Source organism: Lissotriton helveticus, chromosome 2_1, assembly GCF_964261635.1.
Source record: "Lissotriton helveticus chromosome 2_1, aLisHel1.1, whole genome shotgun sequence".
Lineage (NCBI taxonomy): Eukaryota > Metazoa > Chordata > Amphibia > Caudata > Salamandridae > Lissotriton > Lissotriton helveticus.
This window is the reverse complement of record NC_136059.1, coordinates 1,542,682,818-1,542,702,398: the sequence shown is the minus strand read 5'-3', so window position 1 is coordinate 1,542,702,398 and position 19,581 is coordinate 1,542,682,818. Positions and strand designations below refer to the sequence as shown.

Genomic DNA, 19,581 nt, shown 5'->3' with positions numbered 1-19,581 from the left:
TCTTTGATGACAAGCTTGATCCATAAATTTGTGGACCTTGAATCCGGTATTTGTAAAGGTCTTGTAGACTCCTCTTCCCTGATGTTCCAAACTGTGAAGTAAAATGGCTTATTGCACATGGGCCAATAATTACCCCAATCTCACTGATGACCAAATACGCTCACATTTTAATTCCATTCTTTCCAAGGTATGATCTCTTGCCCAGTCATAACAAAAACATTGAGACTGTGAGAACCTCTGAGCCGCCTTTGTGGCATGCAGCACAATATTCCGATATAACAAACCCAAAAATATTATTAGCAAAAGAAAGTAAAACGCAAGCCAACACAATAAACGAACACAGTAAATTCTGTAACGCGCTAGTCCAGTTGTCCAGAGAACAGGCACAACAGAGAACCAACAACGGTACCTCAGTGACAAAGTCTTTGATAAATTCTTCCTCTCCACCTTATGCAATGTTGCCTTCAGTACGACATAAAATAATTAATTTCCATCCATGGAACTGGATTTTACCATACTACAAAAACCTTCGGATGTGTTATGGAAACATGTCACTGTTTTCTATAGCAGTTCTTATAAAAAACTTATGCTAAACTATGTTTTTTTGAAGATGCAGCACTGTAAGCCCACCACTGTTTCTCAAACCTGACCATATCACTATACACAGTCGTACTCTTAACAGATAGCGAGGCACACAGTAACACTTGCCATGCCATTTTGTTCCATTTGAGTTGTTATATCTGTACCTTCTGTCCACTCACTCAGCTGTTGTTACTGCTTCTGTCATGAGCGCCTAGAGACCTGACGGTGATTTGGCGCTATACAAACCTCAGATAACAACAACAACAATTATGTGGTCCTCAAAAAGGAAAAAAGCAATGTTTGTTTTGAATTAATTATTTTGCCTAAATACCATCCTGAAGAAATGTGATCATTCCCAACTCAAAGGGATAGCACTGTTTTGATTTGCTACCACGCTCCATATCTACAAAACTCAGGCCAAAGTTCTAATTGCAAAGGCACGTAATCAAAGGAACCCAGATATAATGAGACTTTTCTGTTCTAGGGAAGAGTATTTGAGACGTGATCTTATTGCATCCTCCTTGCCAGTAAAAAAAAAAAATGTAAAAATGGAGGCACACATCAGTGGGTGTTTATACTATTTGGGTAACTAGAGGCAAATTCATCAGTTGGTCTGCTTCTAACACTCTCAGAAAAGCAGCAGAAAATTGCCTCCACAAGATTATGACAACCACTTACTTGCTGAGCATTTAATCTGGCAGCATAGCTATCATCACAGTTTCTCACAAACTCATAAGGCAGAAAGATTCTATGAATTTAACCAAGATTCTCGCCAGTGCTCTGTTTTATGTCCGGCAACAGTGAAGCTACTGAAATTCTTCCAAAATATTCAGTCGCTACCTGAGAAGAGAAACGCTAACAAAGTGTTCCTTTGGGCAACAACACGGAATGGTAAGCTTCAATCAGACAGACTAAAAACTAGCAAACGGACAGCTTACAATTAACCCACAGGCGCGCAATACTATAAAAGAAGCTGCAGCCTTCGCTTTCTTACACGTTATGTCTCAATAAACTATATATACAAGGCAGTGACCTGAAGGATTATCCTTACTTTTGCATAACGGTACTTGGATATCGATGTAAGACATGAACCACTTTTAAAAAAGAAGGTACTGACAAAACTGTTTGAAACTTTGACCTATCTCTAGTACAAGAGGAAGGCCATTTGTTTTATTTTTTAAATATAATGTAACCTTCAGAGATATATATAGTCATACTTTAATGGCCGCTATTCCACATCTGGTCTGCTTTGCGAATTTGAATACTCATGGGGCTATCCGTTTATTCGTATGGATGAAGCCATCATTTACAAAGAGCAAGCACTTTGAGTCCTTCCTTACTTTATTTTTTGATTCCAGCCAGTATGTATCTTTCAACACTCTCAGTTTATCTAGGGGACCTTTAGAAATGTATTTAATATACATTTCTTATCTTTCCAGAAGGACCCTATAGAACAGCGTTTCCCTAACGTTTTAGAACCACGACCCACTTTTCAGAACAAACCTTTGTGACCCATGTATCTTTAATGTACATGAGGTGGGGCGATTTTTTAAATGTAACAAACGCATCGTTTGGCAGCGCATTATCATTTACAGACAGCATATTTTCCATTAAAATGGACACTAAATTTGCACAGACATACAGTTTTACGGATACAACTATATAGCACACAAATGATAATGTGTGGCAATCGGGTTTCTGTGAATATGCACCATTTGTGCATCACTAAGTCACCGTCATGATTTGTTTTGACCCTATTAAAATCCCTGTGTCCAGCACACTTTAGAATTACAAAAAAGTGCTTCATTTTTGCTTTCCTAACTGCTGGATACATACAGTTCTTTTACAGGTATTTACATTTTAATGTGTATTGCAAAAAACACCACCATACATTGTCACATAATTCCCTTTAAAAACTCTTCTCTTTGCTGTCAGAGAAAGAAAAGTAAACACCAATTCTCATGTTAAAAGAATAAAGCAGCACTTTAACCCCTTCACTGCAGCTGCTGGTGACGGAACTGCTCCGTCACCAGACGCGGTTGCGCTGTGCTCATGACGGAGCGGTTCCGTCACGGCCCCGCCCGCTCAATGGAACGCTCAGTGCAGGCGTGGAATCCGCGCCGTGCAGGTATGCCGAGCGGGCCGTGACGGAACCGCTCAGTCATCAGCACAGCGCGACCGCAGCTGATGACAGAGTGGTTCCGTCACCAGCAGGGGAGGGGTTAAATCACTGACGTGTGACAAGTTAAACACAGAATTTAAAGGCATATTTATTTATTGCTCGGACTTTTTCAAACCACAGTTTGGAAAACACTGCTTCAGAGCAAGGCAGTCTTCCTTGCGAGATAACTCATTCGACATCATCCATCATGCCAAATATCACCAAGGAGTTGCTTATCTCTATTACAGAGCATAAGATGCCTCACAGATCCATACTTGCATTCCAACAGAAATGTTGTATGGCTGGCCAAGGACCAACATTTGTACAGCCTTTGCTCTGGGAAGCTGATACTTGGAACTTGAGACCGCTTTAGCTGTACTGGAACTCGGAGACTTTCTCTGGCAGCAGATATTTCGTGTTGCACCCAAATAAATGTTTCTTGCTGACTGTTGCAAGGTAATTCTTGCCCTTTTAATTGGTAAAACAGCATTAGCAGGTTGCTAGCCCACTCTAGCTTAGCAAACTCCTCTTTTCCTAACTGAGTTCCAGATTTCACTACTTCACTTAAAATCTTTAAATGAACTTTCTTGAAATGCTTATACCAATTTTTTTTTATTAAAAAAAAAACAAAAAAAAACCTTCTCTAGGATAAAATGGAGCATTGGTCTAAGATGCAGATCCCATTTTGATTCCTCTGCTTAAGTCGACAGTGATGTAATTTTGATGTGCTAGAGACAAAAATGTCAGCTCTGTACATAGCGTACAAAAGATTTGGGAAAGGGAACATGGACTTTACACTGGGCCACGGTCGATTGAATCCATATTTAGTCATTAAATTCCTTCATCATCTGTTTTACCTCTGCGTTCTTTAGCTTTCAGGTACCCACTACCCCAATACTTCCCAGCATACAATAGTCTGAAAATTACAAAAATTCTCTATTAACAATATTTTGTTACATTTATGCATGGTCAGTAATCGCTACCAGTATTACAAACACTTACGTTGGGAGAGTATCTATACATTTAGAACCATTCATAAAATGGTTCAAAGTGATCTACGAATATGTAGTAACAAAAAAAATGTAATAGGTTATCTCCTCTCAGGTCGACCTGCTCTGACACAGGGTTGAAGGCTGACGACAATAGTGCTTACACCGTAATGAATCTGATGTGTTCTTTTCCAACTGCATTATTTTTTGCTTTTATCTCGGAGGGGGTCAATACTTATTTAACACGTATTTAACTATGGCAACCTATTACGCTGTTGGGCTCTCTCGTCATTGTCTGGCCAACCTATTAAGCTGGTGGGCTCTGTAGTCCTCGTCGGGACAAGCCGTTCAGACAAGGAACTGTTTTGAGTATTGGAAAATGCAGTGCTAGGATCTGATTTAGGTGGTAAGTAATTTCTGTACTTCATGTTCTTCTTTCGCAGTGATGCACTGGTAGAATTTAGGAGACAGATGCTCTTTGAAGAGATTTGAGACCTGATTAGGATTAAATGTTTGTTTCTGTTATATGAAAACAGTGGTATAGGGGCAGAGAAACCGGACAGTCTGAAACTTTAAAGTTCTTCGAAGTCATTAGTGTGCTTTCCTGATGTCACATTCTTACATTATATTGGGTCAAGTGTGACCCTTCCCAATAAACCAAATTGGTGGTCCTCCTATTTAAGGCATTTCTGCCTCTTTGGTGGACCAGATGGATCCTGCTATAGGTCAAAGAAAAGCAAGACCCACAGGCTGGACCATGTCATGAAAGGCTTCATTTTTGTGCTGACTGATTGAATTCCTCGAAACTAAGATCGTCATTGTGTGCCCACATTGTTCTGGGTTCTGAATTTTCAGATCAATGGTTAGGGCAGTGTGTCTCTTAAGTGTGGGTGTCAAGGATTCATTTAATGGGTTCTGTTAATGAATTTTTCCTTTTTTTAGATTATTTCCATCGTTGACATTCACTACTAATTGGCACTTTGTTTTTGGAAAATGTGTGACTTAGATTTATATTTGATAACCATCATACATGGCTCTTACCCATCCATGTAAGGAAAGTGCTTCAGTTGACCCTGAATCTCAATCGCTAGGTCTTTAGAGTGTAGTATTTTAGATTGCTGCCTAACCCTTATTGATCGGAAACACCCCCATTGTATAGTGTATCTACTACAAAGGCATTGTTGAACAAACTTAAATCCTAGAGTCTCACTAATTTTGGGAGCCTCTCTGTGGTCAGTCTCCCCAAATCCTTTGTTCCAATATAATAATAGCTTCAAAATAAATTCGGTAGTCTAAAGTGGACATTCTTTCAATTAAACTTTATGTACTGACTTTGACCTTGCAATATTGAGTTGCTAACAATGTTGCTTTTATATTCACCATTAGACTTCTTTTGTTGAGAAAGTACTCTGAACAAACATAGTTATAATTTAGACCTTGAGTTGAAAGCCACATTAGAGATTGTGGAAGGAGTTTCTGGCTCAGTCTTTTAGCACCTTTCAAAAGAGAGAGTTTCCCAAAGTACCAGAAAGGACTGGGTGTAAAGCAACAAAAAAGAGAGAATTCCTTTCTGTGTATCTAGCTTTCTGTTTATGACCCAAAGGTCTGCACACAAATATGACCTTTTTAGTGTTGCAACGTGACACGGATAATTATATCTGCACAAGAATAAATTGTATTTTTGTTAAAATGTCTTCATATGTGAACATTATTTTGCACTGATTGTTTTTAATTGAAGCAGAACTGCTTAAATTGTATGCATTAGATAAACTTTGATCGATGTTATGGTTTTTAGAAAATGCTATGTAACAAATGAATTTCTATGTTTTTAATACAATCAAAATACATTTTGTGAGACAAAAATACAATTTATTCTTGTGCAGATATAATTATCCGTGTCACGATGCAACACTAAAAAGGTCATATTTGTGTGCAGACCTTTGGGTCATAAACAGAAAGCTAGATACACAGAAAGGAATTATCTCTTTTTTGTTGTCAGTCTTTTAGCACTGCTGTAAAAGAAAATCCAAACAAAAACCTGTACCACCAGAGTAAGAAAGGTTGCCCCAGTATTGGACTTTCATAGATTCCCATGCTTTGAATCATTCCCAGTCGGAATGGGAGCCTCGGCAGCATAAAAATACCATAGCAGTACGTACAAAAGAGAAAGAAAGGCCTAGGCCTCATCTCATTTTGTAGCCTATCCGCCTCCTTTTTTGTAAAAGAGACCAAAAAATTGTAACAACCAATCAGTAGCCTCACCCCATAGAACCTTCCTGAGAGAGCCTCAGATTTTCTACCGCACGTTGTGCTTAGGGAGTCTCCACTGAGCTCTGCTCAGATTTCTCTTCAGTTTGGAATTTTTTCCATTTCTTCAACTTTACTATGTCTGACAAGGAGAAGAAGGCGTTATTTAGAGCTTGTGCTACTTGTTCAAAGAAGAGGCTGTTTGTTGAGGACTTTATCTACTGCTTGTACCCAGATCCCAAGGCCACAGATTGTAAGATCTGCAGAACATTCTCTAAGAAGACCATGAGAGACCGGGAAGGCTGCTTGTTGACTTGGTTGCAGAAAATGAAGTCATGCAAGGAGGTTTTGTCATCTGACAGTGAGGATTCTTCCTCAGCTGCGTCCTCCAGAAGATCCAAGAAAAGGGGTAGGTCCACACCTTCAACTTCTACTGAGCCCCCTGTAAAAGCCTTACAAAAGACCTCTGATAGGTCTGAAAGGCCCAGTCACCGAGGTGTAAAGGAGAGGCTGGGACAGCCTGAGGAGACAGTCATCTAAGAAGGTACAGAAAAGCCTTTCTGTTGCTTCTCCGCCATCTGAAAAAGAGAAGGGATTCAAGAAACCTTCTGCTGTCCCTCAGGAAGGAAGATCGGACAAGAAACCATGTCCGTCGACGACGAAATCATCTGGTACGTCGACGCCAACTTCCAAAAAGGACTTGGGTTCAGGTACAGCTCCGTCGACGGGCCCGTCGACGGCAGTTTCGTCGACCGCGGCTGCATTGATATCTTCGTCGACATTTAAGGTACCTTTTTCCTGCTCGTCGACGATGGTGTTTACATCTTCGACGTCGACGATAATGACGACGAAGATAGCGTCGACGGCAGCGACGACAACAGCTATGATGATTCTGACGACGAGCTCGTCGACGATCAATCCTCCGTCGACGAGGTCCATCTCTCCGTTGACGGTCCTGTCGACGACTATTTCGCCGACATTTCCGTCGCCGATGAGTCCGTCGACGAAGTCGTCGACGATTCAAAGGGTCCACATCTCTATAAAGAGGCAGCAAATCACTCCAGAGATGACATCTCCTCGCCGTGTAACACCCTTACCTCCAACTTTGCTTCTTGAGGAGGAGTCTGATGATGATGAAGATGGTCCTTTTGGGGATGCTTATAGCCCATCCGAACTCCAAGTAAAATATCACGATTCGGATTCTGAGGGATACTATACAGAAGAACGCCATTTTGTTCAACAAGAGAGGCCTCCACAAAAATCACGTCAGGATATGGTGGCAATGCCGTCCTCTCTTATAACGGACTTACAGATGATGCTACAAGACTACAGGAAAAGGTTTCTGTCACAAGCCTCGCACCAGCAAGAGCATCCTCCTTCTCCATCTGCTCCGCAGTTGCAGTGACGCCTCTGGTTTCTCGAGTTTCAGAACCAGAACCAAGAGAAAGCCATCAGGAGGTTGTGACTATTCAGGATGATAATGTCTCATCTGATGAAGATCTTCAGGTAGATCCACCTCATGACCTGGATAGAGGTTGGGACGATGGTGGTGTTCAAGATCCAGCTTCACCAGTGCCGGATACTGCTACCTCCCCTCCAGCAGACATTGGAGGTTTCCATAATCTTATGGAGAGGGCATCCAAGAGATTTGGCCTTCCGATTAAGATAGTGCAATCAGACTGTTTTCTTTACGACTTTAAAGAGCCTTCTAGAAAATCCATCCGTTCAATACCGATAATTGAACATGTGTGGTCGGAAGATACTAAGGTGATGCAGAATCCTGCTACAGTCATCCCTGTTCTCCCCTGGCTGGAGAAGAAGTATAAAGCTCCAGAAAGCAGTCCCGCTTGCCTGACTGGTCAACCGAAGCCGGACACAGTTATTTCCCAGGTAGCGCAAAGTAAGTCCAAGAATCCATCGGCGCCCCTTATGACCCCGCCAGACAAGGAAGGGAGACGTCTGGACAATGTGGGAAAAAGGTTTTCTTCTATTGTTAGCCTTCTTGTTAGAGCTGCTAATGCTCATGCTATCTTGGGTAGATCTGATCGCCAGATGTGGTGCGATTTATCCCCGTTTGTTGACCAACTTCCGGATAATGCGAAAGATGAGGCCAGAAAGATACTGGTGGAAGGGGAGCGTTCATCTTCAGAGGTGATAGATTGTGCTATGGACATAGCAACTACCGCTTTCCGAGCTCTAGCGGGTTCAGCAGTTTTAAGGCGTCAGGGCTGGCTGCGGGCAACCTGGTTTCGCCAGGAAGTTCAAAATAAGATCTTGGACTTACCCTATGACGGCGAAATGCTTTTTGAAAAGCATGTAGATGATGCCCTTCAAGACTTCAAGAAGGACACGGCAAGGTCCTTGGGGACATTGCATTACCGCAAAGTTCCTTTCAGAGGTGCGAGAGGGAGAGGATTTTCATCGTACAGAGGGGGCAACCAACAGCGCTACTCTTCTTACTCACAGTCCTCTCAGTCATACAAACCCCAATACTCACAGCGCCAAGGTCAATCGGCGTCTTTTTCTCGTCAACCACCAAGAGGACGACAGGGACGTAAGGGGAGAGATACGCCAAAACGTCAATAGTGGCTTCATGGCTCTGTCTACTGTTCCTTCCCCTCTAGTAACATCCGTGGGGGACAGGGTATCACAATACCTCCACAACTGGAAAATTAGTACATTGGATCGGTGGGTGCACAACATCGTACAATTCGGCCACACACTAGAGTTTCAAGAATTTCCACCATCCAGAGCTCCTCACGCCCCGGAATCGAAACATCTAAATCTTCCACGTCTCGAAGTTCAACAGCTTCTCATCAAAGGGGCGATCGAATCGGTTCCTCAGACCAAACGAGAGAAAGGATTCTATTCCAGGGTTTTCCTGGTTCGCAAGACGGAAGAAAAGTGGCGCCCAATTCTAGACCTGAGGGAGCTCAACACCTATCTCATAAAACTCTCTTTTCGGATGGTTTCTCTCCAGGATATATTGCGTCTCCTAAATCCTGGCGATTATATGGCAACTCTAGATCTAGAGGACGCATATTTTCATGTTCCCATTCATCCGGCCGCTTTACAGTAGCCAAGAGTCACTTTCAGTTCAAAGTCCTACCTTTCGGACTAAGCTCTGCACCGCGGATATTTACAAAGGTATTGGCACCAGTGGCAGCTTTTCTCAGAAGGCAGTCTCTACAGGTGTTTCCCTACCTGGACAACTGGCTGATAAAAGCTCCTACTTCTCAGGAAGCTTCAAAAGCAGTCGAGGAATGTATTCAACTATTCAGTCATCTAGGTCTGGGTCTAAACAGAAGCAAGTCGGTTCTTCTTCCGTCCAGGTCAGCAACATTTCTGGGTGCCATTCTGGATACTGCTCATTGCAGAGCTTTTCCTTCAGAGGAGAGGAAAAACAAACTGATTCTTGCTGCCAACCGATTTCAAAGGAAACAAATTCGTTCAGTCCGTCAGTACAAGTCCCTTCTAGGGTCGATGTCCTCTTTCATTGCATTGATTCCGCACTGCAGGCTTCACATTCGTCCCCTGCAGGAACAACTGGACATGCAATGGCATCAAGCAGAGGGGTCCTTCGAGGACAAGATAAAGATAACTCCTATCATGAAGAAAGCAGTCAAGTGGTGGACTATAGCAAGCAATATCGAGGAAGGTCTCTCCTTCACGGTTCCTCCCTCTCCGTTAGTTCTAACCACAGCCGCCTCTCTGGAAGGCTGGGGAGCGACATTACAGGATCTTCAAGGGAGCGATCACTGGTCTCCAGAGCTTCGCACCTTTCACATCAACTTACTGGAACTGCGAGCAATTCGTCTGGCTCTACAGGCTTTCCTTCCAAAGATTCAGGGTTCAACGGTTCTAGTGCATACAGACAACACGACGGCCATGCATTATGTGAACAAGCAGGGCGGAACAAAATACAAGCTTCTTTCAAAGGAAGCTCAAGAGATCTGGGAATGGGCTATTTATCACCAGATTTGTCTCTCTGCAGAACATCTTCCAGGTTCCCTCAATGTGGAGGCGGATTCATTGAGCCGCCTAAGGTCGGTCTCCCACGAATGGGAATTTGATCAGAGGACTCTCGAAAGGATATTCTTTTGTTGGGGCACTCCTCTTATAGACCTGTTCGTGACCCCAGAGAACAAGAAATGCCAACTCTACGCGAGCAGTTATCTCCATCGAGGGTCATTGGGGAATGCCCTTTCGATAGCCTAGTCAGGCGCATTTCTTTACGCCTTTCCACCGATTCCTTTGATACCAAGGATACTGAGGCAACTCAAGACGGAACCCTGCACCATGATTTTAATAGCCTTGGCTTTGCCCCGCCAGTTTTGGTACACAGAACTCCTCCTTCTGTCTCGGGATCAACAGGTTCTCCTACGCCCCATTCCTACCCTGCTGACGATGTCCCAGGGCCAAGTAATGCATCCGGACCCAAGCTCTTTGCAATTGACAGCTTGGCTCCTGGACACCGGGAGTTCAATGCGTTAGATATTCCTCAAGATTGCAAGGACATTTTAGCTCAAGCTCGGGCTCCTAGTACAAACAGGACTTATCGAGCAAAATGGAAGCGTTTTTGTGCATGGTGCCAAAAGGAAAACCTTCATCCTTTTACTTTGGCTCCTCATAAGATCTTACCGTACATATTGTCTTTAGCAAAATCAGGTCTTCAACACTCCTCCATTAAGGTGCAGCTGGCAGCGATGTCTAGGTTCAGGCGAACAACCTCTGGTCCTTCTCTTTGGTCCACGAGGGTGATCAAACAATTCCTGAAGGGTCTATTCAGGGCTTTCCCTCCGGTGAGACCTCCTCCTCCGATTTGGCAGCTCAACCTGGTCCTTGCCCATCTCATGAGGGCTCCTTTTGAACCAATCCATAAAGCTGACATGAAGTTTGTGTCATGGAAAGTTGCTTTTCACCTAGCGATAACAACAGCTAGGAGGGTTGGAGAGCTTCAAGCTCTCACGATTGTTGAACCTTTCTTACAGTTCAAAAAGGAGTCTTTGATTTTACGGACAAATCCAAAATTTATCCCAAAAGTCCCTTCGGATTTTCACCTAAACGAACCTATAGTGCTGAAGTCTTACTTTCCTCGACCTTCCTCTCTGGCGGAGAGGTCTCTCCACACTTTGGATGTCCAAAGATGCTTAAAGTTCTATCTTCAACGTACAAAGGCATTCAGGAAGACATCGCAACTTTTTGTCGCTTTTGGCCCTCCAAGAAAAAGTTTCTCTGTCAAAGCAGGGGATATCACGATGGATTGCCAGCACAATTCAGTTCTGTCATCAGGGGGCAGGGAAGCCGCTGAAATGACAGATCAAGGCTAATTCTACGAGATCAGTGTCATCGTCTACAGCTTTGTTCTCTGGTGTCCCTATCAAGGACATTTGCAGGGCAGCTACTTGGAGGAGTGCCCATTCGTTCACGAGACACTACTGTTTGGATTCGTCCACAAGAAGTGACGCAGCAGTCGGACAAGCAGTCCTGAGGAATTTATTCCAGTGAGCGGTGAGCTTTCCCTTCCATCCCTCCTTCCTTTATTGCACATTTTATATTTGATGATAATGCTTATACTGTGTTATGCTGATATGCAGGTAACAAAATATGCATTTGTGGCTTACTACTAGCTACTCTGATACAAAGCATGGGAATCTATGAAAGTCCAATACTGGGGCAAGAAAACAAGTTACTTACCTGTAACTTTGGTTCCCCAGTATTGGTACTTTCATAGATTCCCATGCGCCCACCCGCCTCCCCTGGAAAAGCTCAGCCTTCAGCAAATGTAATTACTTTTACACAACGGCTACGAAAATCTGAGGCTCTCTCAGGAAGGTTCTATGGGGTGAGCCTACTCTGATTGGTTGTTTCAATTTTTTGGTCTCTTTTACAAAAAGGAGGCGGATAGGCTACAAAATGAGATGAGGCGTAGGCCTTTCTTTCTCTTTTGTACCTACTGCTATGGTATTTTTATGTTACCGAGGCTCCCATTCAGACGACGGGGAATGATACAAAGCATGGAAATCTATGAAAGTACCAATACTGGGGAACCAAAGTTACAGGTAAGTAACTTGTTTTCTTTACAATATGTTTCCTTCACTTGAACTAGTCTCTGAGAAGGAGAAATGCGCAAAGCCATTTGCTGTGACTTACCTAATGTTGGGTCACCTCTAAAAGTTGGCTACAACAAACTGGAAAGGAGGTATTCATATCTCATGAATGCCTAGGCTCCTAAATGACCCACTACTCACTGGGAGTCAAGATTACCTTGGTCTAGTCCTTTACTCAGATACCACATTTTAGAGGATGGATATCAGACTTCTAATTTACTTCCAGTAAGAGAGATCATAGCAACTTATCACAATTTTCAGCAAGCATGTTTACAGTTCCATACAATAGTCATTATGTTTTGATTTCAACCTTTTTTTGTCACTACCAGTCCAACTAAAATGCTCACTATCCTTTGTGGAAACAAGAAGCTCTTCTTTTCCACGCAAAGGGAAACAGTTTCTCTTCTACTAGACTTCAGGCCCTTTATATGGATGCCTTATCTCCAAGATGAGAAAAGAGCCTTCAGCCAAATTCTGTTCTTCAGAAAGGCAAACAAATGCATCATGAATGGAGGTTAATATCAGATGGTGTGACTATAAATTGTAGAATTACTTTCAGAAATAAACCTATCCATATTCCATCGCACCTTTAAAATGCTTTGTTCACAGTTGAGTTCGGAAATTTATTGTAGGTAGTTATGGTTTGCGGTAGACAAAGATAGCTTCAGTTTCAAGGGCTAAATTTTTCAGTGTCTAAATATGGTTTCTGCTGATAACCATAACGAGCAAACTCATGTTTGATCATATCTGGGTAACTGGTTTGCTGGATCTCCTAAAAATGAAATGTTAACTACCACGAAAAAGCATTATGGTTAAAATTCTACAAAACTGGTGCTTCTCCAAATCTCACTAATCGTCCTGAGGTCCAGCTCAGCAGACTTTTTTTCTGTGGAATGTTTTTGACTTGCAGAGGGTTTCCGTATGATCGAAGCTGAAAAGTCAAATAAAAGCCTGACTGTTCAAATAAGTATTTTAAAATCATGGCCTTCAAGATAAGTATCCAGGGCTAATGCAGCAACTTTGCCTTTCTGATCTTTCGTAGAAGGCGCAAAGTCACATTCCTCAGTACCAAATCAGAGGCCAACCAAGCCAATGCCAAGGTACAAAAAAACCCTGGGAGCTTAAATCTAAACATCTTTACAGATTGCTGTGGGAGCTGCCTCACTACATGAAGGCAAAATTAAGCTGCAGCTAAAATGATTCTTATGGTATTTATCAAACTGCTTGCTTTGATGGCTCTACTGTGTTATTAGTGTCTAATGATATCTGTAGTTGTGCCTGATGCAGTCTTTGGAAATAGAACATTGCTTATTTTAAATAAGTATTCTGATGTGTATTTTTTCAGCTTGCTGTGCCAAAGAGGAAGAAGCCGGGTTCAAAGAATCGGAAGTTTAAGACTCACAATGACCATTTGGCTGGTGTGCTTAAGGACTACACTGATGTCACGCCGAGGAAATCTTAAGAATCATTTTCAAGTGTCAAATGGAGATTTAGGCTGGATCTTCACCAAAGGAGTGACTTTTCCAATTCCCAGACTGACTGCACAAATAATGAATGTGCTGTTTTGCGTTTTGGGTCTTCTCTCTTCTTACCCTCCAGCTGTCAAGAAAAACATTTGGTTTTACTGCAAGAGCAAATTGCTGAACCTTTTTTTTTTTTAAAGTTTGGAGACTATGATGTGCGCTGCTGCTGCAAATAATGCTGCTCTAGCTGCTCTTAAAAATTAGAATCCCTTACCTTGCTAAGCATTTTTTTGAAACTTTTGTTGGGTGTGTTAACTGTTGATATTCTTGCTGAGTGGTTTTAATGCCCATATATTTTCGTTACATTTGTGGAGGCTTAAACATTACAGCACGCTTGTAGGTTTGTTTTCTACTGTACACATTTATAATTTCTGACAGTTGTTGTTGGGACATTTTGTAGGGGACACAATGTTGTCTTTAGTCTGTTAACTTGATGTGGGTGGAGGGTGGTGGAGAATAGTGAAAGTGCATAGGGCCGACATCACCCAAATACGACACAGTTAGTCTGAGAGGTATCTAACCAAAGTAACAAAGTAGATTTCCACAGAGGCTTACGTTTTGGATATTTGCTGCAAGACGCCATTTGTAACGATAATTTACCTTTTTGGAATATATCCTGTGTTGTGGTATTTCTCTTTTAGTTGCGACCCAGGCACAGTTGAAGAAGGTCCCCAAAGTAGCAGAATTCGATGATTGTAAAGGATATCCGCTGGGTGCCTTCCTTCTATAAATAGTATTATGTTCTTGGTGAGTGAAATAACTGGTCCCTTGTCTGCAATGGTGGAACTCATGTTGGTCCATCAGAAAAGTGGAATATACGTGAAATCAAAGGAAGCTTGGTGATCCACTTATTAAGAAGCTGATGTGGAGATCTGCCTGGTTATGTAGTGTTTTTTATGGAATCTGAGGTATATGACGCCATATATTGAGAGGATTTATTCCGTACTATAAAATGTTATTTGGACTGAACTAATTTGCTTGCTTACTGTTCAGAACAAATCTATTTTCACAGCAGAGTGTCTATTTTAACTAAATGAAGGAGACCCGCTGTGCATTGTGCACTGCGTGGTTATATGTAATATTGAGAAAGGGGCTTGTCACATTTTCTGATATTTTCACTGTATTATCTACTATAACTTCTCTCTGTAGTCTGCATTCTAAAATACAGATTAAATATCAGTCTGTTTCAAATTCTTGTTTTGTGCCCAAAATGGTATTGTCCTTTTCTAGGTAGAAAAGTGTGTACTTTCTTTGTTATTCAATCTTGCTTGTTTTTATTTCTTTTTCTCCTTCTCATGTGGTTTTACTACTGCTGACTCTTTAAGATGTCAACCAAAGTTCATTCATGGGTTTGTCAAAGGATATGGCCCATAATATAATAAACATTGTCTAAGTTCATTGCTCCCAGGAAGTTTTAAGAACAAGTGGGATGTAACAGATACAGAGAAACGTATTGAAGCTGTGAAAAGGTGCCTGCTAGTTTGTAATAGGGAATACTTTAGCAAGTGGCGGGAACAAGAGGGATGTACGTTGAAAAGAATTCTGGTCGCTTAAACTGTAAAACTTCTGTTTCTATTCTGTATATACTTTGTCTTAATTGTGTACAGATGCCATCTAACGTTTGTAAAGGCAGACCTGATTGTGGGATTAGTACTTTGCAGTGAGGGGGAGATTATGATGTGCTGTTTCTAAATAAATGACTTCATAGAAAATGCTCTTGTTTGTGGTTTATCCTCAAAGGGGTCGTTTTTAGTGTTCAGGCAAAGAACTCTTACTGCTCTTGTCCTGCAAGTAACTGGTGATACACTTAGGCATTTTCAGTGTTGAGATGAAGGGCAACCAGAGTTAGTGTGGTAAGTGAACTTGGTAACCACTCAACTCCGTTTGGAATTGTCATATTCTTCCCACAAAAATATTGCACATTTTAAAACGATCACCGCATCTTTTTTCGGTTGTGTGAGACACATTTCAAAATCACGTGGGACAAAGTACAGACTTGCAATTTTTTCAAAAGTAAAAACTGAGGTCCTGAGTCACAAAGGTAAAGTTAAACCAAAAGTTTAACTTTACTACTTTTCGGTATTCAAAAAGCTATACTTAGACCAAAAGTCTAACTTTAATACTTTTCAGTGTTAACAAAGGTAAGTTACTACAAGTAAAGTTAGACTTTTTGTCTAAGTTTACTTTCGTGACAACCAAAAAGTAGTAAAGTTAGAGTTTTGGTCCAACTTTACCTTTGTGAATACTGAAAAGTAGTAGACTTCGACAGAAGTGAAAGTTTACCTTTGTGAATCGGGCCTTAGTTTTCCCTTTAAAACCACATTTGAATAATTTAATACATTTTATGTTTTTTTCGGCTCATAGATGAAAACTGCCATTTTACATTTCATACACATACATTCACCAGTTTGTTTATTCTTATCTTTATAGCCATTCCACTTCCCTCTAAGTTTCTTTTGAGGAAAAAGTTAACTTTGTAGCATGCTATCATTGAAAATCTCAGAACATAACCGTTTTAAGTCTGGACATCGTTGAGGAAACACATTTATGTTCTCCCATGTCAGCCTTTCAGAAATGAGACCTTTAAGACTTGGGTTCCATTTGTGTCAGTACTTGTGGATCTTTGGACGCTTGCCTGCTTGAGGGATGGCGAGGTTTTGTAATCTTTATCAGATTTAAGAGTGTTGTACTTTTTTAATTTATCTTCTCTATCTTTATCGTGAATATAAAGAACTTTCAATCATGTTATAAAGGCTAACCTAAAACAAAACATCAGACTTTCTGTCAGCATGGTGTCAGTCAGGTAGGACCCACAACATCATTTGAAAGTCTCTCTAGCCTTAGGGGACAGTCACTTTCTCAATGAGGCAACAAAGTAATGATTCTAATGTACATTTGATGAATTGAGTTTTAGCCTTTGGTCACAAAACAACCCAGGAAGCAACACCTATAAAACGGACGAACAAGTTATACAGAGAATGCTACTAGGACAGCCGAATATGGTATACAGAAACAAGCTTACTTAAGGAGTCTAGTTAAATGCCCTTGGGTCTAATTGCAGGGACCTATAGATCTATAAAGCGCTTTCTGTGATTTCTGTCTTTGCCTGTGGTTGTTACAGTTTAAAAATTGTAGTTTTAACCTGCCAGTAATTGGGTATTTTATCACCTGTTTTGTGTTTTAAACTTGTGTTTTTTCCTGCCCATGATTGCTTCCATTTAACGTGTTGAATTGTGGGATTTGCAGTCCAAACTCTGTGGTTTTTGCCTCTCATTGCTGATGACTTTCAGTTTTCCCTCCAAATTTCTCCTTTGCTCTGTGCTAAGACCTGTATGCTAAAACAGTGCACCCCCAGCCACCATTTTTTGTGTTCACAAGCCAGTGAAACCAGCCTCCTGCCCCCCCCCCCCCGCAGCAGGGATATTCTACATAAGAGGGTGCTTCTGTGAGCTGTTTAAACTGTGTTTACTAGGGACTGTGCACTTCGTTTTTTTTTGGCCAGTAGAGGGAGTAAAATTGTATTCAAACAGTATTGTTAGATTTCAAGTTAGTGAGGCCTTTACCTGCAGAACCCAAAGTGTGGATTGAGCCGGTCTGTCTCCTAGGAGATTCTGAACAGGGAAAGCAGCTCCCCAGCCCCCCAGCCCTCCACAGGCCAGCAGACCGAGGACTGGGGATTGACTATTCAACTACCAGGCAACTCTGAGCCGTCCCCTCACACTAGCCCAGGCCCCTTAAGGCCTTGCTGGGTGCACCCCAAATCATTCTCCTCCATCTTGTGAGTTGCAACCTCCCTATGCCCCAGATTGCAGTGATCAGAGTCCAGGGAGTGGTAAGGAGGCAGACTAGTGCTGTCTCTTCCCCAAAACAAAAGTTTTTTAAAAAAAAACGATTTTCCCTTTCTGTGAGTTCTGTCTTTGCCTGTGGTTGTTACAGTTTAAAAATTGTAGTTTTACCCTGCCTGTGATTAGATATTTTATCACCTGTTTTGTGTTTTAAACTTAAGTTTTTTCCTGCCCATGATTGCTTCCATTTAATGTTTTGAATTGTGGGATGTGCAGTCCAAACTCTATAGTTATTCCCTCTCATTGCTGATGACTTTCAGTGTTCCCTCCAAATTTCTCCTTTGCTCTGTGCTAAGACCTGTATGTTAAAACAGTGCACCCCCAGCCACCATTTTGTGTTCACAAGCCAGTGAAACCAGCCCCCTGCCCCTTAGCAACAGGGATATTCTACATCAGAGGGTGCTTCTGTGAGCTGTTTAAACTGTGTTTACTAGGGACTGTGCACTTCCTTTTTTGGCCAGTAGAGGGAGTAAAGTTGTATTCAAACAGTATTGTTAGATTTCAAGTTAGTGAGGACTTTACCTGCAGAAGTCCAATGTGTGGATTGAGCCTGTCTGTCTCCTAGGAGATTCTGAACAGGAAAAGCAGCTTCCAACTCCCTGGTCAGCAAACCTTGTCTGAGGTCGCTGGGACCTTATATGATCTGATATTGTTTGGTCCATGTGTACACTGATTGGTGGTTGTATCTGATGTTTCTATTGGATTAGGGTTAGTGTCCTCATTGGTTGGGTATTTGAGTGTTCTAATTGGTTTCTGGGTCTGTGATTCAATCAATGTAGGGTTGGGACCAGGGCTAGGGATAGGATTTCTGTTGGAAGTAGGGACTAGGGTTTCCTGTGTTATTGTTTGTGGGACTAGGGTGGGACTAGGGCTAGGGTTAGACTTTTAATTGGAAGTAGCGATTAGGTCTTCTGGTGTGATTGGTTGCTGGACTGGTAGTGGGACTAAGACTAGGGTTAGGCTTTCTATTGGAAGTAGGGAAAAGGGCTTCCTGTGCCATTGGTTTCTTGGACTTGGGGTGGGACTACTGGTAGGGCTAGAGCCTCTATTGTATGTAGAGATTAGGGTTTTTGAACTGATAGGGTGCTTGGACTAGGGCTAAGATTGGCTGTAAGGTCCTGGTCTCCTATTGGTTCTAGATTTTTAGGGCTAGTGTTGTGATTGGATAGTGTTAGGGCTAGGGTTCCCATTGGCTGAAGGGGGTCACCTGATTACTAGGGCTATAAACGGCCAGGGTTAGGGCGTCTTAGCCCGGGCGTCGAGGCTAAGGGCGGAGAGGACAAGGGCTGTTGCCTGTTTGAGCCTGTTATGGGCAGAGAGGACAAGGGCAGTTGCCTGTTTGAGCCTGTTAAGGGTGGAGAGGACAAAGGCAGTTGCCTGTTTGAGCCTGTTCGAGACTGGCCCGGGCCAGAAATGCTGCCCAATAAATATACCTCCATTATGCATCTATATACTTTCAATGTACTTATGGATCTATATATTTATCACTTTCTTCTAATTTAGCATTTCCAATGCACGTCCCTATTTCACAGCCTATACTTCGCTCAATATATCCTCTACATCCACTCTCTCATTTAACCCAAAACCCCATACCACTACTATGATACCCAAAATAACCCTTTCTAGATTCTCTACCCCTCCTTCCATCATCTTGCACCTCTTTTACTATACCGAACCCCCTAAACAAACCTTTCTAAACTCTTCCCTCTTTTCTACCCCTCCCCAACCCTTCTCAATCCAAATAATTGACTAACATATCCACCACTAAAATTGCTTTCATGTTTCACCATACTAATTCAACACTAATCCTGATGGGTTCCAGAGTAGCGTGCTACTTGCGCTTTAAAACCCCATCAGGGGTAGCAAGCGCTATATAAATACAAACCTCTTTCCCTTCACTATCCTGCCACCTGCCCTTCCCTATCCAAATAACTGAATAACATATCCACTAATCAAATTACTTCATATTTTACTATACTAATTTTCAACACTAATCCTTTATGGGTTCCAGAGTGGCGTGCTACTCTCCAGAAAAGCGATTCAACATCCATCAGGGGTAACAAGTGCTATATGAATGCAAACCTTTCTTCCTCTTTTATCCCTCCGCTATCCTTCTCACTCCAA

General features: G+C 42.0%; 1 protein-coding gene across 4 annotated transcripts in view; it reads left to right on the top strand.

Annotated features, from left to right (window-relative positions):
- The window catches only part of GTF2E2 (general transcription factor IIE subunit 2), a 297,176-nt gene extending 281,852 nt beyond the window's left edge, over nt 1-15,324 (top strand). For all 4 annotated transcript variants that reach the window (XM_078676499.1, XM_078676500.1, XM_078676501.1 and 1 more), the window contains one exon: nt 13,435-15,324. In XM_078676499.1, coding sequence (XP_078532625.1) covers nt 13,435-13,551 — 117 coding nt within the window. In that variant the 3' untranslated portion in view covers nt 13,552-15,324. The remainder of the gene's footprint in view (nt 1-13,434) is intronic.
- The last annotated feature ends 4,257 nt before the right edge of the window (nt 15,325-19,581 follow it).